Source organism: Sphaeramia orbicularis, chromosome 24 (assembly GCF_902148855.1).
Source record: "Sphaeramia orbicularis chromosome 24, fSphaOr1.1, whole genome shotgun sequence".
Lineage (NCBI taxonomy): Eukaryota > Metazoa > Chordata > Actinopteri > Kurtiformes > Apogonidae > Sphaeramia > Sphaeramia orbicularis.
Window position 1 is genome coordinate 3,390,372 of NC_043979.1, and position 18,230 is coordinate 3,408,601.

Below are 18,230 nucleotides of genomic sequence, written 5' to 3' on the forward strand. Positions count from 1 at the left end.
AGAGCCACTGTGTTGTATTATGAGGTCTGTACAGTCGCGGCCTTTTTATTCTGAAAGGAGGAGCGGAAGTGTACGGTGAGTCCGGTGTTCCGGTCTGGACCGTGGGTCTGATCCGCGCTTGTGTGACGGTGTGAACGTGCGCTGTCGCGTGCTTCCGTCACATCATTTCAGCTGTGACGTGGTGACGTCAGTGGTTGGATTTCAGTTGGTGTGTTGGAGTTACTTTGAACTGGAACAGCGGAAACACACGCAACGGCCACGGACAGAGAGGACTGCTGATGTTCATCTGAAAAGTTGAGTAAACTTAATGTAGTCATGATGTGCAGACTCACAAAGGTCCGAACAGCCGTGTGTGTGTATATGTGTGTGTATGTGTGTATCTCCGGGTGTGTAGAAGTTGTTTGTATGAACTTGTGTGTGCACGCGATAGAGGAAACCACTTTCCCGGCTGGAGAATTCCCGGTACCGCCAACACTGGCCGCTGAAACCGACAGTAAACAGACGTATGATGTTGGAGCCGTCACCTTTTCTGCTCTAACTCCAACTTCAGACGCTGTTTTTTCCGTTGTGTGTCTCTGAAACAGCAGTGGGTGTTTGCACTGAAGCAGGGCGAGGCTCCGGGACTGAAACCCACGAACACTGAAGTTAAAGAGTGGAAGAACACGGACCGCTTTTATGTGGAAAGGACTGAAACATGGCACTGTGTCTGTGGGTTTAATGTTAGTCATTTTAACACACCGAGTTAATGGATGAATGTGTGTGGCGTGAAAACCTGAGCAGATCCAAATGAGTGTAAAGTGGCAGAAAAAGAGGACCATGGATGAGTTATGTCCACTGTGGTCCCATAGTAACCGACAGCTCTGAGACATGTTATGGTCATGTGAAGACCTGACGTTTACGCTATAATTATTGTCCTCGTCATTTACACACTCAGCACAGTTTGTCTGTAAATTAAGGGCTTTACAGTAAATAATTTACTCTGCAGTTTTAGCACCAGCCTGTGCCGACATGAGGAAAAATCCCACTGTTGAAGCCTACATCCTATTACAGAAGAGTCATACACGCAGGTCCTCATGTATACGCAAAAGTTGAGTAAAATGGCTGCAACTACACTGTAGATCAGGGGTGGCCAACCCTGGTCCTGGAGAGCCACAATCCTGCATGTTTTAGATGTTTCCCTCTTCCTACACATCTGACAGTCATTATCAGGCTTCTGCAGAGCTGGATGATAGGCTTATCATTTGAATCAGGTGTGTTGGAAGAGGGATACATCTAAAACATGCAGGATAGTGGCTCTTCAGGACGAGGGTTGGCCACCCCTGCTGTAGATCATCAAATACAATGACCAACAGTGGAATGAACTGGTCAGTCCAGTCCATGGAACCCTCTGTGTCTGGTTTAGGCCCTCTGAAGACTTTGCTGTTATTTCATTAAACATAAAATCAGTATTTGTATCATTTTGGACTTGTATTTGGAAATCAACAGCTAATAAACACATAATAAAAACGTATTCTCAGAGAGAAATTGTGTCTTCACCACCTAATGTTGTATCTTTTCTCTCCACCACTGTAGAGAAATGTCAGGAAGGTTTTCCTGTTCCTTTAGCCCAGGTGCTGGTAGGGAACACCTTGATGTCCTTAACCCAATTTGCCAACTGTATTCCCACAGCACTATGAGTTTGCGAGAGATCAGCGAGAACATGAAACTGGCCCGTGAATATGCCTTACTGGGAAATTACAGCTCCGCTAGCGTCCTCTATCATGGACTGCTAGAACAAATCAAGAAGTATGTGTACACGGTACGGGACAGCAGTTTCCAGCAGAGATGGCAGCAGGTAGCAAAGGCTTTAAGACAATAAACTTTTAAACATTCAGCATTAAAAGACACATAGTCAGTTTTTTTTTTGTGTGTGTGTGTATTTCTTTTTCAGTTGTGGCAGGAAATCAGTGAAGAGAATCGACAAGTCCAGGATATCATGTCCACTCTAGAGAACTTCCAGTTGGACACAACACCTGCTAAACCCATTAACCACGATGACTATGAATCAAGGCCTGTGCATGTGGAGCCAAGGTATCGTATGAGCAGAGTTTCTGTAGATTTGTGTCTACTGTCTCATCCACCAGAATTAGTGTTTTGTGTTGTATGTTTGTTTTGGTTGGGTCAAAAGCAGAGTAAAATGCCTTACAAGGCTATATACTACGTGAATAGTCTGAGATTAACAAACACCGAGCACTAAATGCAGGCAGATTTTCAGTTTGGTGTGTAAATCTCAAAAAGCAATTCACCAGACTAGCAGGTAGGCTAAATGTTTTGGCAAAAAACTAATAATCAGGGCAGTAGTAGCTGGTGCTAGCAAGTTAAAAATTTCAGTAATAGAAAGAAAAATTTAGTAGCACACACAGTTGGACAGTTAGTTAACGTGTTTATTGGCTAAATTAATTTGATACTGATGAGAAATTCTAACAATGTTGAACAACAATTAAACTGATTCTTTAACCTTTACTTTTCCTCCACCTGAACACAACAGGATGAATTTAAACATTTTTAAATATGAAAAATCAACAGTACTATATTTTCAATGTGCATCAGTGAACAGTCTGTGCTGGTCTGAATTAGATATGACTTACTGACAAGAGACAATTCTAATCAGTACCATAATTCAAAATAGATTCAACAAAAATGTATAAAGTTCCATTTGACTAAACAATATGCTTCACTGTGCTTGAAAACTTTGAGGCTCATACTGTTCGAAGGTTTGAGAGAGAGAGAGACGCACATCGCTCGCAAATTCAATCAAACACATGCCGTCATACAATACTTACAAAATATTGCCTTTTTGGTCTGATCATATACAAGCCAGGGGAAAATTTTAACCACTAAAGGGTTGAATGGATACATTTTTGTATCAGAGGAGACAGCCAGGTCCGATGAAGAAGCGATGTGTGAAGAACATTCAGCATCACACTCCGTAAATGCTGTAGTACTATTGTCCTCCAAACGGTGTCTTTTATCCACGTTGTTGTGACATGCTGAGGTAGAAACTACCAAAAATACCTCTTCATTTTGCTTGAGGCTTCTTCTTGTTCTTAGTTTTAATGTAAAAAATGATACAAATGTCACGGTTTCTGGCACATATCAGCGAGGGCGGGAACATTTACCCAGAAATGTAGTTCTTTTGTATTCGGATTGAGAAGAACAGTGGATACTTAGAACTACAACTCCCAGGAAGCATTGTTCCACCAACTGACAAATAGGACAAGCGACAGTAATGCATATAAAGTAATATATAATGCAGCGTTTCCACTATGTGGAACCGGCTCGACTCAATTCGAGTACCAGGTCCTATTCCTGGAGACCGTTTCCATTACAGGACAGGACCGACTTTACAGTACCTGGACGTCATAGCGATGTGGCACGTTACTTCCGTGTCATCTGCTCAGAGAGTTGCTGATAAACTCGCTTGTTGCATGTTGTCTCATCAAGCTTGTGCTGAATTTTTACGTCTGAACCTCCTTGACAAACCACGGTGTAGTTTTGTGGGCTGTCATCATGTGGATTAACCTACCGCTATATTTACTGTCAACTTCCGCATCTGTTTTTTGTAAAACGGCGGGTCACAGAGACGACTGTCTGACCAATCAGTGGTCTGCAGTGTTTACACGTCACGTTTTAGTATCTGGTCCCCAGTCCTGGAACCTCGGCGGAGGTGATACCAAAAAAAAATAGTACCAGGTACCAGATTCCAGGTCCTTTGTCATAGTGGAAACACAAACAGGTCGAGTCAGTACCACGTATTGGAAATGTGGCATAATATATCCTAGTTTTCCCTACTATTTTAGACATGATACCAGTGCAACTCCTTCGCACTTGTGCTAGTGGATGCATATTTGTCTTTGCAAGGAATGATTTTTAGTAGCAAATGTGACAGAAATCATCGCACTGTACAGCCCTGGTAATGGTGTTATAGTAGTTTACTGGTCATACAAACCTCTGCAGCATTTTTGTATCACCTCTTGGAGCTCTTTCTTTAATGGTTGCTGTTCGTACCAATATGAACTCAAATATATAACCTGCTCAGTCCCTGTAACGCTGACATCCAGGGCTGCAGTTTTTAGTACATTTTCATTAGAAGCTGCAACAGGGGCACGATGCATTCAGGTGCACCGTGTTAACTCTAAAATCTATTCGAATGGCCATGAAGGTTGTTTATAACTTTTTACTTCTTCGTAACATGAATTTTTGCGTACTGTATATATATTCTGAAACAAATTATTAGCAAACTCCAAGAAGTTCTTTCACACCAGTTTCTTATTTACATCTGTGGTCGTTCTTTCACACAGCATCGTAGCATTTGAATCCTTTTTAATTATGACTAAACCCATGCTCATATCCAGTTGTCACATGTAATCTTGGCTCGTTAATTACCTCCGCCAAGGAGGTTATGTTTTTGCCAGGGTTTGTTTGTTTGTTTGTCTGTCTGTTTGTTTGTCTGTCCGTTAGTGTGCAACATAACTCAAAAAGTTATGGACAGATTTGGATGAAATTTTCAGGGTTTGTTGGAAATGGGATAAGGAAGAAATAATTAAATTTTGGTGGTGATGGGGGGTGTGGGGGCCCACGGGGGGGGCCACTGATCGTTAGTGTGCAACATAACTCAAAAAGTTATGGACAGATTTGGATGAAATTTTCAGGGTTTGCTGGAAATGGGATAAGGAAGAAATGATTAAATTTTGGTGGTGATGGGGGGTGTGGGGGCCCACGGGGGGGGCCACTGATCGTTAGTGTGCAACATAACTCAAAAAGTTATGGACAGATTTGGATGAAAATTTCAGGGTTTGTTGGAAATGGGATGAGGAAGAAATGATTAAATTTTGGTGGTGATCGGGGGTGGGCCCACGGGGGGGGGCCACTGATCAGCCTTGGCGGAGGTCTGCGCTCTCCGAGTGCTTCTAGTTTCCTTTGCATTTAAGTCAAAAAGTTATCTACAGACACTGGTTCTCATTTCACAGTTATTTTAACTTCATGGTTTATAAATGTAGATGTTATAAGGATTTTTTTTGGGTGTTGACCTGAAAAGTTCAGGAGCCTCAGATTTATAGAACAATGTACATTTTACATTTTCAACTGTTTTACTGACTTTTCACATTCTGAACTCAGTGCTTCTCACCTCTACACTGCACCACTTATATAAACTGTTTGTGAACCATAGTCCTGATGTTGTCATATGATTGAGATTAGTAGACTTGATTCCCTGATGTGAGCCTTTTTTGTTTTGTCTCTGCCCTCTAGAAAGGTAGCCTTTAAACCTCACACTGCCTCTTTGTTCTTTTCTCCCCCTCACTCTAAATACAGCAGCACAATACTCACACCAGGCCTTTCAAATGAACTGCAGTCTCACTAGTGTTAGTTTCTTCCAGGAAATGAGTATGAATGGACTGAATGATGCTACTAATGTGAAAATACTGTGTTTTGACTTGGTGTCTGAGTCCAGTCCAGATCAAATTAGAAATTCATTCCATGGCTTGACTTCACCACAGCTGCACAGATATCATGAGGCATATAAATGCTTGAACTGATAAAATGAATGATGTGAAAGGTTTGTGGTTATCACCAACAGCTTCATTTTCCCTTTCTTCTGTCACAGACATTCCCCTTGTCCAGTCAAGCGGCCCGCTAATCCATATAAAGAGAGTAAACCTGCCAACAACCGTCTGAGCATGGCAGTGAGGGCCCAGCAGAGGCACTCGCCCCGTGGAGCCAACGGGGACAAAAGCAGACCCTCCAAAGGCAAAGACAAGAAGGAGACGAAAGAGCCAAAGGAGGCAGCAGGCGCAAGTAAAGAGGATAAGGTGAGAGATATGTTGGTACAGAAGACAGCAGCCCATCCTGTCCTTTGTATCACTGAAACTGTGACTAAACTATCTGCACTGTTGATTAAACAAACTCCACATGCTGTTTATTGAGCCACAGTCAGGCTCACCCAGCCAGTCTTTCCAGTTTGTAAAGTGGAAACAGACAGACCACATCTATATTATTAAAGTCAAGTGACCTCTGTGTGAGGTGCATCAGTGTGTGTGTGTGTGTGTGTGTGTGTGTGTGTGTGTGTCAGGCGATTCACACTAAATCTGTACAGAGCTGACTGCTGCAGTTTGTCATGCTTATGTATTTTTGGTCGAGAAACAGACTAGTGAAAACAGCAAGTTGATATTTTGGGAGACATTAGTAATTTTCAATACAATGGCATTAAGGCAAAGACACACCAACCCAATTTTTGGCGGTCGGACGTCATCGGGCAGTCTGGTGAGGTCGGTGACATGGGGTGTGTTCCCTGTGATCAGCCAGTGTTAATGCCGTCTGCAGTCTTTTCGGCCGGTTCAACATGTGTAATAGGCCTCTACCAGTCGTTCAGTCAGACCAATCTGATTGATGGAAGGACAGCCCTTGACTAGTGAATCAGTGAAGGAGAAGTTTCCATGTGAATCCAGCTATGCCAAGGTACTTCACACTATTATTGTCTTCTATAATAGTCCATTCACTGCTCATATCGTATCTGAACAAGTGACAATCAGTGTTGACTGTGGACTATATTCATCCCATGAAGTGAACGCTGTTAGCATTGTTAGCATAGCGCAATTTCTTCTCAGTTTTCGCCTGCAAAATCTTTCTTCTTCCACAAGAAGAAGCCCGAGAACTGACAAAGCCAGTATCCTCTGTTTATTAGCCATCTGTTCAATGAGTACAACAATGACTGATGATAGCGAGCTCTGTTTTGGTCCAGACAGATGTTTCATCATTTCCGATTTTACATCTTGCGCAAGCGCAGAACGTATGCTCACATCGGTAGTCGATTTGGTGTGTTCTTCACACTATTTTGACCCTGTCAGGGAGACGAGAGCTGACTGATAAGTCGGGCTACCTTTTACCTGGCGACGATCAGCTGTCAGGTTGGTGTATCTTCCCCTTTACAGTCACATTGCTATGCCCAGAACACTTTGGCGGTGCTGCTGGACAAATGCGGTACAACATGCACGAATACACAACAACATAAAAACTACCACATCTAGAACCCGTGGATCCCCACAGATCAACGCACTAGTTTGCAATAAAAGCATAATCTGTGTTTTTGTGCTTTCCAGAACAAAGCAGATGTCCAGGAGAAAGAGGTGAAGAAGTTTGATGGGACAGGATATGACAAAGACCTGGTGGAAGCTTTGGAGAGAGACATTATATCTCAGAATCCAAATGTTAAATGGTGAGTGTAAATACATGCAAGTCACACGTGTAGATGTTTCTCTGAGTGATAAACAGAGATGCATCTAAAGCTGGAACATAATGAAAGGATCACTTCACATCCAGGGTAGTCGGTAGGACCTGGACTAAATTAAAACTCAAAAATATGTCCATGCTTTTTCTGATCAGGTTTTGTAAATTTTATTAGTGACTGATCTAAAAACAGACTGTAGAGTTTAGTTTTATGAATGTTGGAGAGTGTGGACATAATAAAATGAAAGGTGTTGTACATTAGACAGACCACAAGGTCTGTGTTTTATATGTCGTTGCCTTGCCTCTTGAGATTATATTAAACAAAAAAAGCACTCAGAGAACCCAGACCTCCGCCAAGACAGATCTGTCGTCATTGTCAACCCCCCCCCCCCCCCAACAAACAAACAAACAGACAAACACACAAAGCAAGCGATCACAACACCTCCTGGCGGAGGTAATGATTCTGTTACATAAAACATCGCAGAATTATCCATGGTCTTTTTTTAATTATAATTTTTATGACATTTTGTATCACAGTAATCCAATGGAGTTCATTTATTGATATGAAATACATCTAGTTCCTACAATGACCAGTAGCTCTAATGTTCACAAATCCCAAAGATGCTTTTAATTTAGATTTCCAAACTGTTGCAGTTTCCACAAAGTGATGTGGGAAAAGACCTTTTTCCAGAACAACACCAGCATCAGTACAAGGAGCCTGTGCCTGTATAGTAGAATATGTCTCTATGGCTGTTGTGATTTCATGGACAATTTAAGTGGTTTAGTGTTCTAAACAGTGACTTAGTGCAGACTCTAATGGGTAATATGAGCACCTTTGTTGGCGTGCTCCCCAGTCTTCCTCAGATGCTGAATGGACCCTTTGTCTGAACTGTTTCTTAGGGATGACATTGCAGACTTGGAAGATGCTAAAAAGCTCTTGAAAGAAGCAGTGGTGCTCCCAATGTGGATGCCAGCATTTTTCAAAGGCATTAGAAGACCGTGGAAGGTGACCATACTCTTGACTATTTAAACATTTTAATTTTGTGCTGTGTGTCGTACAGTCCAATAACTTGTGTAACATTTCTTGGTGTAGGGAGTGCTGATGGTCGGACCTCCAGGTACAGGAAAAACACTTCTGGCTAAAGCTGTTGCTACAGAATGCAGAACCACATTTTTCAACGTCTCTTCATCAACTCTCACCTCCAAGTACAGAGGAGAGTCTGAGAAACTGGTCCGCCTTCTCTTTGAAATGGTACAGTTTCACATGTGTGTTAATGTTCCAACTTCAAATTCAATTTCTTCGTCTTCGTATTCTTCTTTGTTTTCTTCTTCTTCTTCCACATGTTGACTGATGCTGCTTCAGTTGATTAATCCAACCTATTCAATCAGACAAGCTCCAATAGCTTTTAGTCTTTTTTTTTTTTTTTTTAAGTAATGAAATTATAGTTAGTCTTGTAGCTCACAGTAATCTTAAAGGAGTGATATTTTGCTTTCTTAAATGGAATTCTTTATTTTCCAACATTTCCCTGTGGTCTCCATAAGCTGTAAATGCTCTGCTTGTGTCTGAATTCTTTATTCATTCAACTCCACAGGTCCATCTTCAACCCTATTTATGATTAATGACACCAGAAAGGTGGTTTGAGATGCTGGCCCTTTAAATGCATATGAGCCACTTCAGGCCCCGCCCCCTCCAGGTTGTTGGCCGTGCTGCTCTATCCTGTTCAACCACTTGTGTTCGTTAATACAACCAATAATTGAACATTTTAGGTAATGGGCTCCAAGTTTGGACGTATTTTCTGTCTGGACTACAACCGCTGCTGCTGACAAACAATTATGTCGTACTCGGAGAAATTTTCATCAGAAGTCTTGACCTCATATGCGCAAATGTCGTGATGTAACTAGTTATAGACGTAACACATTAAGCAGGAATTCAAACGGGCTGAAGAAATCTACTGGATTTTTGCCCAAATGAATATAAAGATAGTTTTGCAGCAGCTGGAGGGTTCAAATTCAAACTGTATGAACTATTAGGGTCCAAATACACAAAGAAATGAACCACAGACTAAGAAAAGTGGGTTTAGATAAATATGAGCTTTTTAACTCCAGCACTTTGCCTGTTGTTTTCGGTTCAACACCAGCCAAGTGTTGGTGCTGCTCTCAAACCAGTTTTTCTGTCTGACGACCTGTTAAAGATCAGGCAGCAGCTCAGAGCCAACTCGTGACAAAGTTTACTTCAAGTTGAAATGTTTTAGTCATGCAACTGTTTCCCTAAGCTGATTGATTCGCTTTGGCCTTGGATGTGCACATGGTTGAGTTTTTAGACTTTCAGACTAATTTTAAACCTACTGGTGTCAAGTGGTTTATTGCACATGATTCATTCATAACAGTGTAAAAATGACACTAGTCATAATTGTTTTGTGTACAGTTACACATACTGTAAAGTCACACAGCAGGTATCAGCCCCTTTTCCACTGCACATACTTTTCCATGAACTTTCCACTGAAATTTCACAGGTAAAAACTTTTCCTCGACTCCAAACTTTACTTGAATGAAGTTCCTGTCAGAGGGGTAGGACTTTTCAGATTCCCCAGAATTCTTGTGCTGTATGCTGAACAACACTGATTGGTGGAACACAGTTGCAGTGTTCCACATTTAAGTTCACCCACAAATGTATTTATTCCATTTCTATAAGCTTCACTTTGTGTTTTGATTATTTGGAAAATGGAGTAAAAGAAGAGAAGCGGACAGACGACGAGGTCCATTCAAATACACTATTTGGCTCAAGTGTATTCATCTCTCTCCTGCCGGTGCATTGTAACAGTCTGTCCATCCAAACACACTCTGGATAATAAGCCTGGACCTCGCTGAACCTACTTGCTGAATATGATCTGTTTTTGCTCCATTTTCCAAATGAATTTGCTCTTTTGTGCATATCCGGCTGGAGCCGAGCTGAGCATATTTGGCTCACTCCTACATCTGTTTGTCCATCTGAACATGTTAAAGAGCGTATTCAGTAAATCCACTCAAAACAGCCTGGACTGAACTAATGCCAAATACGCTCAAAAGAAATTCAGCAGGACTTTGAGCAGTTGGTGACTTTAAATGAATGAGTCTCATCTGGATACATTTTCAGATACTTTGAGGTGTAGTGTAAACGCAAAGCACACTGATTACCAGGAATTCTTTTACTGGGTAAATATGTTCCTGGTAATAGAAGCTCCTGAGAATTTGCTGGAAAAGGGGCTAAAAACACATAGCATTTGTAAGTCTTTAAACTGCTCTGGCTGACATTTACCCTTAGTACACAATCACCTGTTTGATCACCACAGATATTTAAGAACACACTCACCTGGAACAGTAAATGCATGCAGTTTCCTCCTGGACTCATTTGTACATCTTTTTGTACAGGCCCGTTTTTATGCTCCCACTACCATCTTTATCGATGAAATAGACTCCATGTGCAGCCGCAGAGGAACCTCAGAGGAACACGAGGCCAGTCGACGAGTCAAAGCGGAGCTGCTGGTGCAGATGGATGGTATGATGTCATCGTGTTCTGTACGCTTCCACTTGTATTTGATGTTTATTAGTTCACTGGCCCATTGGTCATGAGCTGTTGTCGTTAGCAATTTCTTCAAACATCTTTTCTGACAAAACTACTGGTCAGATTAATTTAAAAAAAAAAAAAAAGTATGAATCTTCCTTGGGACAATGTGTACAAAGTTTGTTCAGTTTTAAGAAATTTTGATTTGTTTGAAGAAGTTTTGAATCATTAAAAGTGTGCCTTTGCTCATAATGGTCCATATTTTAATGGTTTATAACATGTAAGTGGTTCCAGATATCAGTCTAGTTCCTACTGATCACTGATAGAAGTCATATATGGACTTTGACTGAATTAGTTGAATTCTCGTCCAGTGAAAGTGAAAGTCTTCTATTGTTAGATTGATGTGCATCCAGACCATAGAACTGGAACATAGACAGAACCTGATAACCTCACACATTCAACTGGGGATCGATTCAGATAAAACAGGGCATACAGGGACAGTGGAACTATTTTATGTTTTTTATGGAGGTGACAGCTGCTGTAATTTCTCAGGAACACCTAGGAATAAGTTCTCTGCTATTCTGAGTCTGGACATGTATACATGAAAACACTGATAAACTGAGAACCAGAAGAATAATTCTAGATCTCTTTGCAGTGAAAATCACCACTTTTTTTTCCTAAACACATTGAGACACTTTTTTTCAGTTCATCTCTACATTGTGTCTTGTGCAGGTGTTGGAGGAGCTTCAGAAAATGACGACCCCTCAAAGATGGTGATGGTCTTGGCTGCCACCAACTTCCCCTGGGATATAGATGAAGCTCTGAGGAGACGACTGGAGAAGAGGATCTACATCCCTCTGCCTTCAAGTACAGTCCAACGCCACATGAGGGAGAATTCTAAAATGAACTGACCAAACTTGAACTCATTTGTACAGTTGCACCCTCATTAATGTGGAGCTGTGTTCAGATTAACCCTCAGAGAGGCCCTAATGAGCCGTCAGACCCCACTGACCGCTGACCCCTGCATTCCTCACATGGTTGATAGTGTATTCCATGTACAGCAACAACATCCAACTAATCCCGAACTAACTACTCTACACTAATCCGTGACAGGAGTACTAACTCATGCCAGTAGATGAGGGGCCTCTGTACCCATCAGGCCTTAGATCAGCCCAGTAGGAGTCCTGTTATGTTAGGAGGTGATGCCTCTGACAGAGCCCACTACCTCCAAAAACTGGCATGTGGCCAGAGTCACGGCTCCGGTGCAAAGTGTGACGGTTAAGGCCCAGTTTACACCACAACGCTCTCGGATGAAAACAACAAAATATTTGATCTGATGTGCCATTCGTTTAGACTGCAACAGCGTTTTTGGGGGTTGAAAACGCAAAAAAGTCAAACCACCTTCCAGAGTGGAAATCTTAAAACCGCTCCACTCGAATGTCACCATCTAAAGCAGGGGTGTCAAACTCATTTTAGTTCAGGGGCCACATTCAGCTAAATTTGATCTGAAGTGGGCCGAACCAGTAAAATAATATAACATGATAATATATAAATAATGTCAACTCCAAACTTGTCTCGATGTTTTAAAGCGAAAAAAGTACATTTACATTATGAAAAGGTTTACAGCTACAAACTATCCTTTCAAACAATGTGAATAACATGAACAAACTGAAAAAATAAGTGTAATTTTAACAATATTCTGCCTGAGTTTATCATTTGCACATGTACATTATAACTTACAGATCACAGTGGATCTACAAACACACAAAACATTTAATAACAGACAGAATATTGTTAAAATTCTACTTACTTCTCTTAAGACATTTCAGGTTGTTCATATTTGTTCAGGTTATTCACATTTTTTGCAAAATTATACTTTGTTTTTGTGTAAATACATGAGAATATTTACATTTACAAAGAGAAACATTTGCAGTTGTCATTATTTCTATGTTATTATGGTAGTATTTGACTGGTCCTGCCCACTTGAGATTGAATTGGTCTGAATGTGGAACCTGAACTAAAAGGATTGTTAATATCTTAGTGTAATTTTTGCATTTCACAAATTCATCCCAAGGGCCGGACTGGACCCTTTGGCGGGCCGGATTTGGCCCCCAGGCCGCATGTTTGACACCTGTGCTCTAAAAGGTTGAAAATGTAAAACTGTGTTTTCTGGTCGCATAGAGTTTCCATCACAGTCACAGGCCAGTACAGGAAAACATGTTGGATTATTTCCCTGTGACGGACCTTCACGTTGCCCTAGCCGCTCTACTTTACATCCAAGAGTCATTTCAGCAATGGTCAGGAGTCTTTATAGCCAGTAGTGTTCTGTTTCCTGTTTTGTGATTGTATTTTGCGCTAGGAGAAAACAGGAAGAGAAGTAGAGTGGTTCTACACAGGCGCTTGGTCTTGGTGGTGCTGATGCCACCTGGTGTTCATGCTGCATCCATAAATAGGACATTTCACACACTTGCATGTCCGTCTGCATGCAGGTTTGCCCCCAAAACGCACATCTAAATACAGAAGTAAAAGTGAGAACTTAACGCCACTTTAGTGTTTTCGGTTCAGATCGTTAGCGTCTAAACGTATCCTAATGTGTGTGAGCTGAAACCCCCTGGGCTCAGTGTTGCTGTTGTGTTTTTATTCAGCCAAAGGCCGAGTGGAGCTGCTCAGGATCAACCTGAAAGAACTTGAACTGGCCGAGGACGTGGACATGGACAAGATCGCAGAGCAGATGGAGGGTTATTCTGGAGCAGACATCACAAACGTGTGCAGGTCAGACACTCGGCTCCTGTTTAAAGGTTCAGTCTTTAAGATTTAGTCACATCAAGAGGTGAGATTACAGATCCCACCGCTCAAACCCCACCCTTCCCTACCGTGACTGTTAGGGCTCATTTATGCTCATGGGTGTCCAACTCATTTTAGTTCAGGGGCCACATACAGCCCAGTATGATCTGAAGTGGGCTGGACCACTAAAATAATCATAACCTATAAGTAATGTCAACTCCAAAGTTCTCTCTGTTTTGAGTGAAAAATGTAAAATTACATCATGAAAATGTTTAAACTTTTAAAAAAATGTGAATAACATGAACAACCATGAAAAAAGGGAAACTTCTTAAGAAAAAAAGGGCAATTTTAACAATATTATATCTCGGCTTCTCATCTACACATGTTCATTACAACTAACAGATCACAATGGATCTACAAATACACAAAACATTTGATAACAGGCTGAATATTGTTCATATTTGATCAGGTTTTTCTTATTCTTCGTCATATGAACCCACTTTTATCCTCGGGGGGGGGGGGGGGGGGGGGGGGTGCTGGAGCCTATCCCAGCTACGTATGGACGAAGGCAGGGGTTATTCACATTGTAAAGAGATAATTTGTAAATGTAAAGATTTTTATGTAATTTTACTTTTTTTTAACTCTAAAACAAAGACAAACTAAACCAAATTTGTGTGTATGTGGCCCCTGAACTAAAATGATTTGAACATCTTTGATTGTTCATGTCTTCAGTGTAATTTTAGTATTTGACAAATTCATCCTGCAGGCCGGATTGGACCCTTTGGTGGGCCGGTTTTGGCCCATGGGCCGCATGTTTGACACCTGTGCTCTACGTCAATGACACAGACGCGTTCTGTCCGTCCTCTGCGAACATTCCAAACGTAATTCTGTCCGAGTTTGCGGATGCGAACCTTGACGGAGAATATGGAGCAGTATCACTGGGAACCGAAGAGGCAGTGTTGAAATTTTAAGAGAAACATTTCCATAAACTGTGGAACTTTTCAAAGAGTGAGCTAGTGGACAAACCACTGACATATCTATGACAACTACCCTCATCAATATCAACATTAGTAAAACCTCTGCCATGTTTGTTATTATTGACTTCTTAAAAACTTCACTGTTCTTGGTGGTGTTTGGCTAGTATAGTAATTAAGAGCGGCGCCCTCTGGTGGATTGACTGAGAAACACTCATTCCAACACAATGGATGCACAGAAGTATGAAGGCAGTGACAACGTTAGAAACAGACGAACCTATTTACATGCATAAAATGAACATAAATGAGCCTTTACAGGGTTGTGTAGTCAGCTCTGGTCCACATTCAGACATAGAAGGTGACTGGAATGCACTGAAACACTGAGCAGCAGTGGCCCAGCATATGAGGAATGGGATCATTTTGGATAATTATACAATGATGAAAACATAATTGAATATATAATTCATAATTTCTGCAGTTACAGGCTCCAGATTCTACATGTTTTTCTCCTTATGTTTCTAGATAAAATCCATCACATGTTCCTAATGTGTCATAATTTAAACCTGTGTGCTGCTGCAGGGACGCGTCTCTGATGGCCATGAGGCGAAGGATCGAGGGCCTCACACCTGAAGAGATCCGGAACATTTCCAGGGACGAGATGCACATGCCCACCACCATGGAGGACTTCGAGTCCGCCCTGAAGAAAGTCTCCAAATCTGTGTCTGCGGCGGATCTGGAGAAGTACGAGAAGTGGATCGAAGAGTTCGGCTCCTGCTGAAACAGACAAGACCACTATCCTGTGTGTGTGTGTGTGTGTGTGTCTGTCTGTCTGTCTGTCTGTCTGTCTGTGTCTCTGTGTGTGTGTGTGTGTGTGTGTGTGTGTGTGTGTGTGTGTCTGTCTGTGTCTCTGTGTGTGTGTCCCCATGTGGGTGACAGTAGGTGAATATGTGCACTTAATCTTGTGTTTTTTTAAATTCTATATATTGTATGTAGTGTCATGTTGGTGGATGAAAACAGTGGATTTTTCCCAGGTGTTGGCAACACCTCCATCAAACTGACATGATTACTGTAGTGTTATTCACCAGTGTTGAACATATGAGATGTGTAGCAGACAAACTGACAAACCTGAGGACACAGTGTGTCCTGTAGCAAACCCACACAAACACACACTGGAGTTTCCACTGAACGCCTCAGTGCCTTCTGCTGTCCTTTATGGGACTCAGACAAACTCTGTCATTTTAATGCACTTAATTTTACTGGGAAATTCAAAGATAACACTAAGAGAACATTCCTATGAATAAAGCTATTGTTTATGATATGTCGTCTCACATGTGACTTTATTATTCAGTAGAATGTCCACTGGAAAAACAGCCACTAACAGGGTTTATATTCAAGTTTTCATTTGGGGATAAGACTGAATGTATGGATTTGTCATTTCACACTAACCTCTGAACTGTTGTTTATGTTCTGCAGCTGCTCATTTAAGTTTCCTATTTTTCCCTTTAAGGGTCACATTTGTTAAGGACGACAAAGTAAAAGGAAAAGAACATTTGAGTCGACATGAGCATTCTGATCAGCTGATAACTTTTATTTTATTTTATTAATTTGCACATACAAATAGAAAATAAACCAAATACATGCACATATCTGTTGGTAGAGAGGAGGGTACGAAAATGTGCAGGGGAGGTCTGAAACCTGAAGGGCTTATAGAATGACATCACCATGACCAGCTGTGTTTTCAACAAAATAAAACTACCATTTGCATACCTTCATGAAGTAGAGGGTTAGATGAAGATGACATGTAAAAAACTCCTGGTGTTCCAGGGCTGGTGCTACCTGTACTGTCTGTAGTGTGTCTCAGAATACAGTCGAATGCAGTCGATCCTGATGTTTGACTACAGAAGCCTGCATGCTTTTATTTGTACCCACAATCCTCTGCATGTGAAGTTATGACAGTCCATAATTTGGTGACGAGAGGTTCAAAGTTAATGTAGTGATGACATGTGCCAGCTGTTGGACGTTCTGCATCCAAGAACAGGTTTTTCTGTGGACACAGCTGTAACACAAACTAAATGAAATCAGGGGAAAGTGTGAGTTTCCATGTGACGTTCTTCAGTAACGTCCTATCTACAGACAGAGCCACTACAGCTAGTATTAAGCACTGAGGGAAGATTTAATTGAAGTCAAAGTACTAATACTACAGTGAAAACACAAGCTAAAGTTGTGTATTCAAAACATCAGAAGTATTTAGTCTTTTACCAAGGAGCTATCTGTGAAGGGTTTGGAGTCTGACTGTTACATCTGATGTTTTTCATTCGTTTCACTGTTCAGTCATTTTACTGCTGAACATGTTTAATGTTGAACTCATTTAAACAACTTCATTAACTTTATTGGTATTTTAATGAGTATGTATCTAAGCGTAGAATCTGACGAGTCAAATTTGAACTTAAGGAGAAATAGGAAATACTTTATCCTTCAGTTTATCACAAACATTCAACAAATGTGGATGGAGATCCAAACTATGAACTGAAAAGGAACCAAAGTTCTGAAATGTAGTTCAGTAAACAGTAGAGTGTCCACAAAGTCTGTTTAATTTAAACAGATTACAAAAGCAACAGCTGAGATATGTGACTCACATTAGTTCTGTGTACTCAGTGGTTATCAGAGTTTTTAATCACACTGTTGGATCACACGTGCAGTTCAATCATTGGTCCATTTCTTAGTCCAACGGCCTGAAAGGTCCGAAGGACTGTTGGGGTCAGTCGTCCAACCATAAACAATTTTTTCAAGAATCTTTTTCTCCAAAACTGTCAGTCAGAATGACTTGATACTTCTTGTGGAACATATTTGGGATAAGGTCTACCAGATTTTTTCAAAGAATTGGGAAAAATTCTGTTACGCTCGGTCTAGGGGTTGCCGAGACGCAACATGACATGAGACTCCCCTCCCTCCACGTCCCTTAACAAACAGGAGCAAATTAACAAAACGACCAGCAACCACAGAACTGCAGTATGAAATATTTATGTACAAAAAAATAAAAGTTAAATCAGGTAAGGGAATCATAATATTCTACAAACACAAATGAGGGAAACCAAAATACACCAATCGTACCAAACAAAACTTAAAAAAAGATTCCCTCCTGGTATCACCGGTTTTACAAAGTTCTAACAAAAAACTTACAAAAGGCTGGTCTGCACAGAGGGGGAGGGGAGATGAGAGGAGTCTCTTCTGAAGGAATGAAGATCTGGCCTTTAAATTTCCCGGCTCATCTCCTGAAGCACCAATCAGCTGCAGCCAGCAGAGCAACAGCACACCTGCAGCTCATCCTTAATCAGCTGTTATCTGCCGGAGGGAAAAAACAGAACACACCCACACACAAGGAAGAGAACCGAAAAACTACAGAAATACAACAAATGACACAGCCCTTTACAGAATCAACAAAATACTAACCCTTAACAAATTCAGTTTTGAGTTTTTTTATGAATTGTTGAACTTTTTAAAATGTTCATTGGTTTATAATGGGACACATTTCCAAATGCTATAACTTCAAAACAGCTGAAAGTAGAAAAGCACTCAGAGAACGCAGACCTCTGCCCAGGCAGAGCAGTGCTGCCCCCCCGATCACCACCAAAATTTAATTTGTTCCTTGTGCCAGTATCAACATTTCC

At 41.2% G+C, this 18,230-nt stretch overlaps 1 protein-coding gene across 1 annotated transcript; it reads left to right on the top strand.

Moving 5' to 3' along the window:
* Nucleotides 1-166: 166 nt before the first annotated feature.
* Nucleotides 167-15,880, top strand: katna1 (katanin p60 (ATPase containing) subunit A 1). Its single transcript, XM_030128289.1, has 11 exons — nucleotides 167-293; nucleotides 1,669-1,834; nucleotides 1,931-2,070; nucleotides 5,645-5,849; nucleotides 7,137-7,252; nucleotides 8,164-8,269; nucleotides 8,357-8,515; nucleotides 10,672-10,798; nucleotides 11,537-11,671; nucleotides 13,450-13,576; nucleotides 15,142-15,880. Exons 2-11 carry the CDS (start codon nucleotides 1,673-1,675, stop codon nucleotides 15,338-15,340), a joined length of 1,476 nt encoding a protein of 491 aa, XP_029984149.1. The 5' UTR covers nucleotides 167-293; nucleotides 1,669-1,672; the 3' UTR covers nucleotides 15,341-15,880.
* Nucleotides 15,881-18,230: the final 2,350 nt, after the last annotated feature.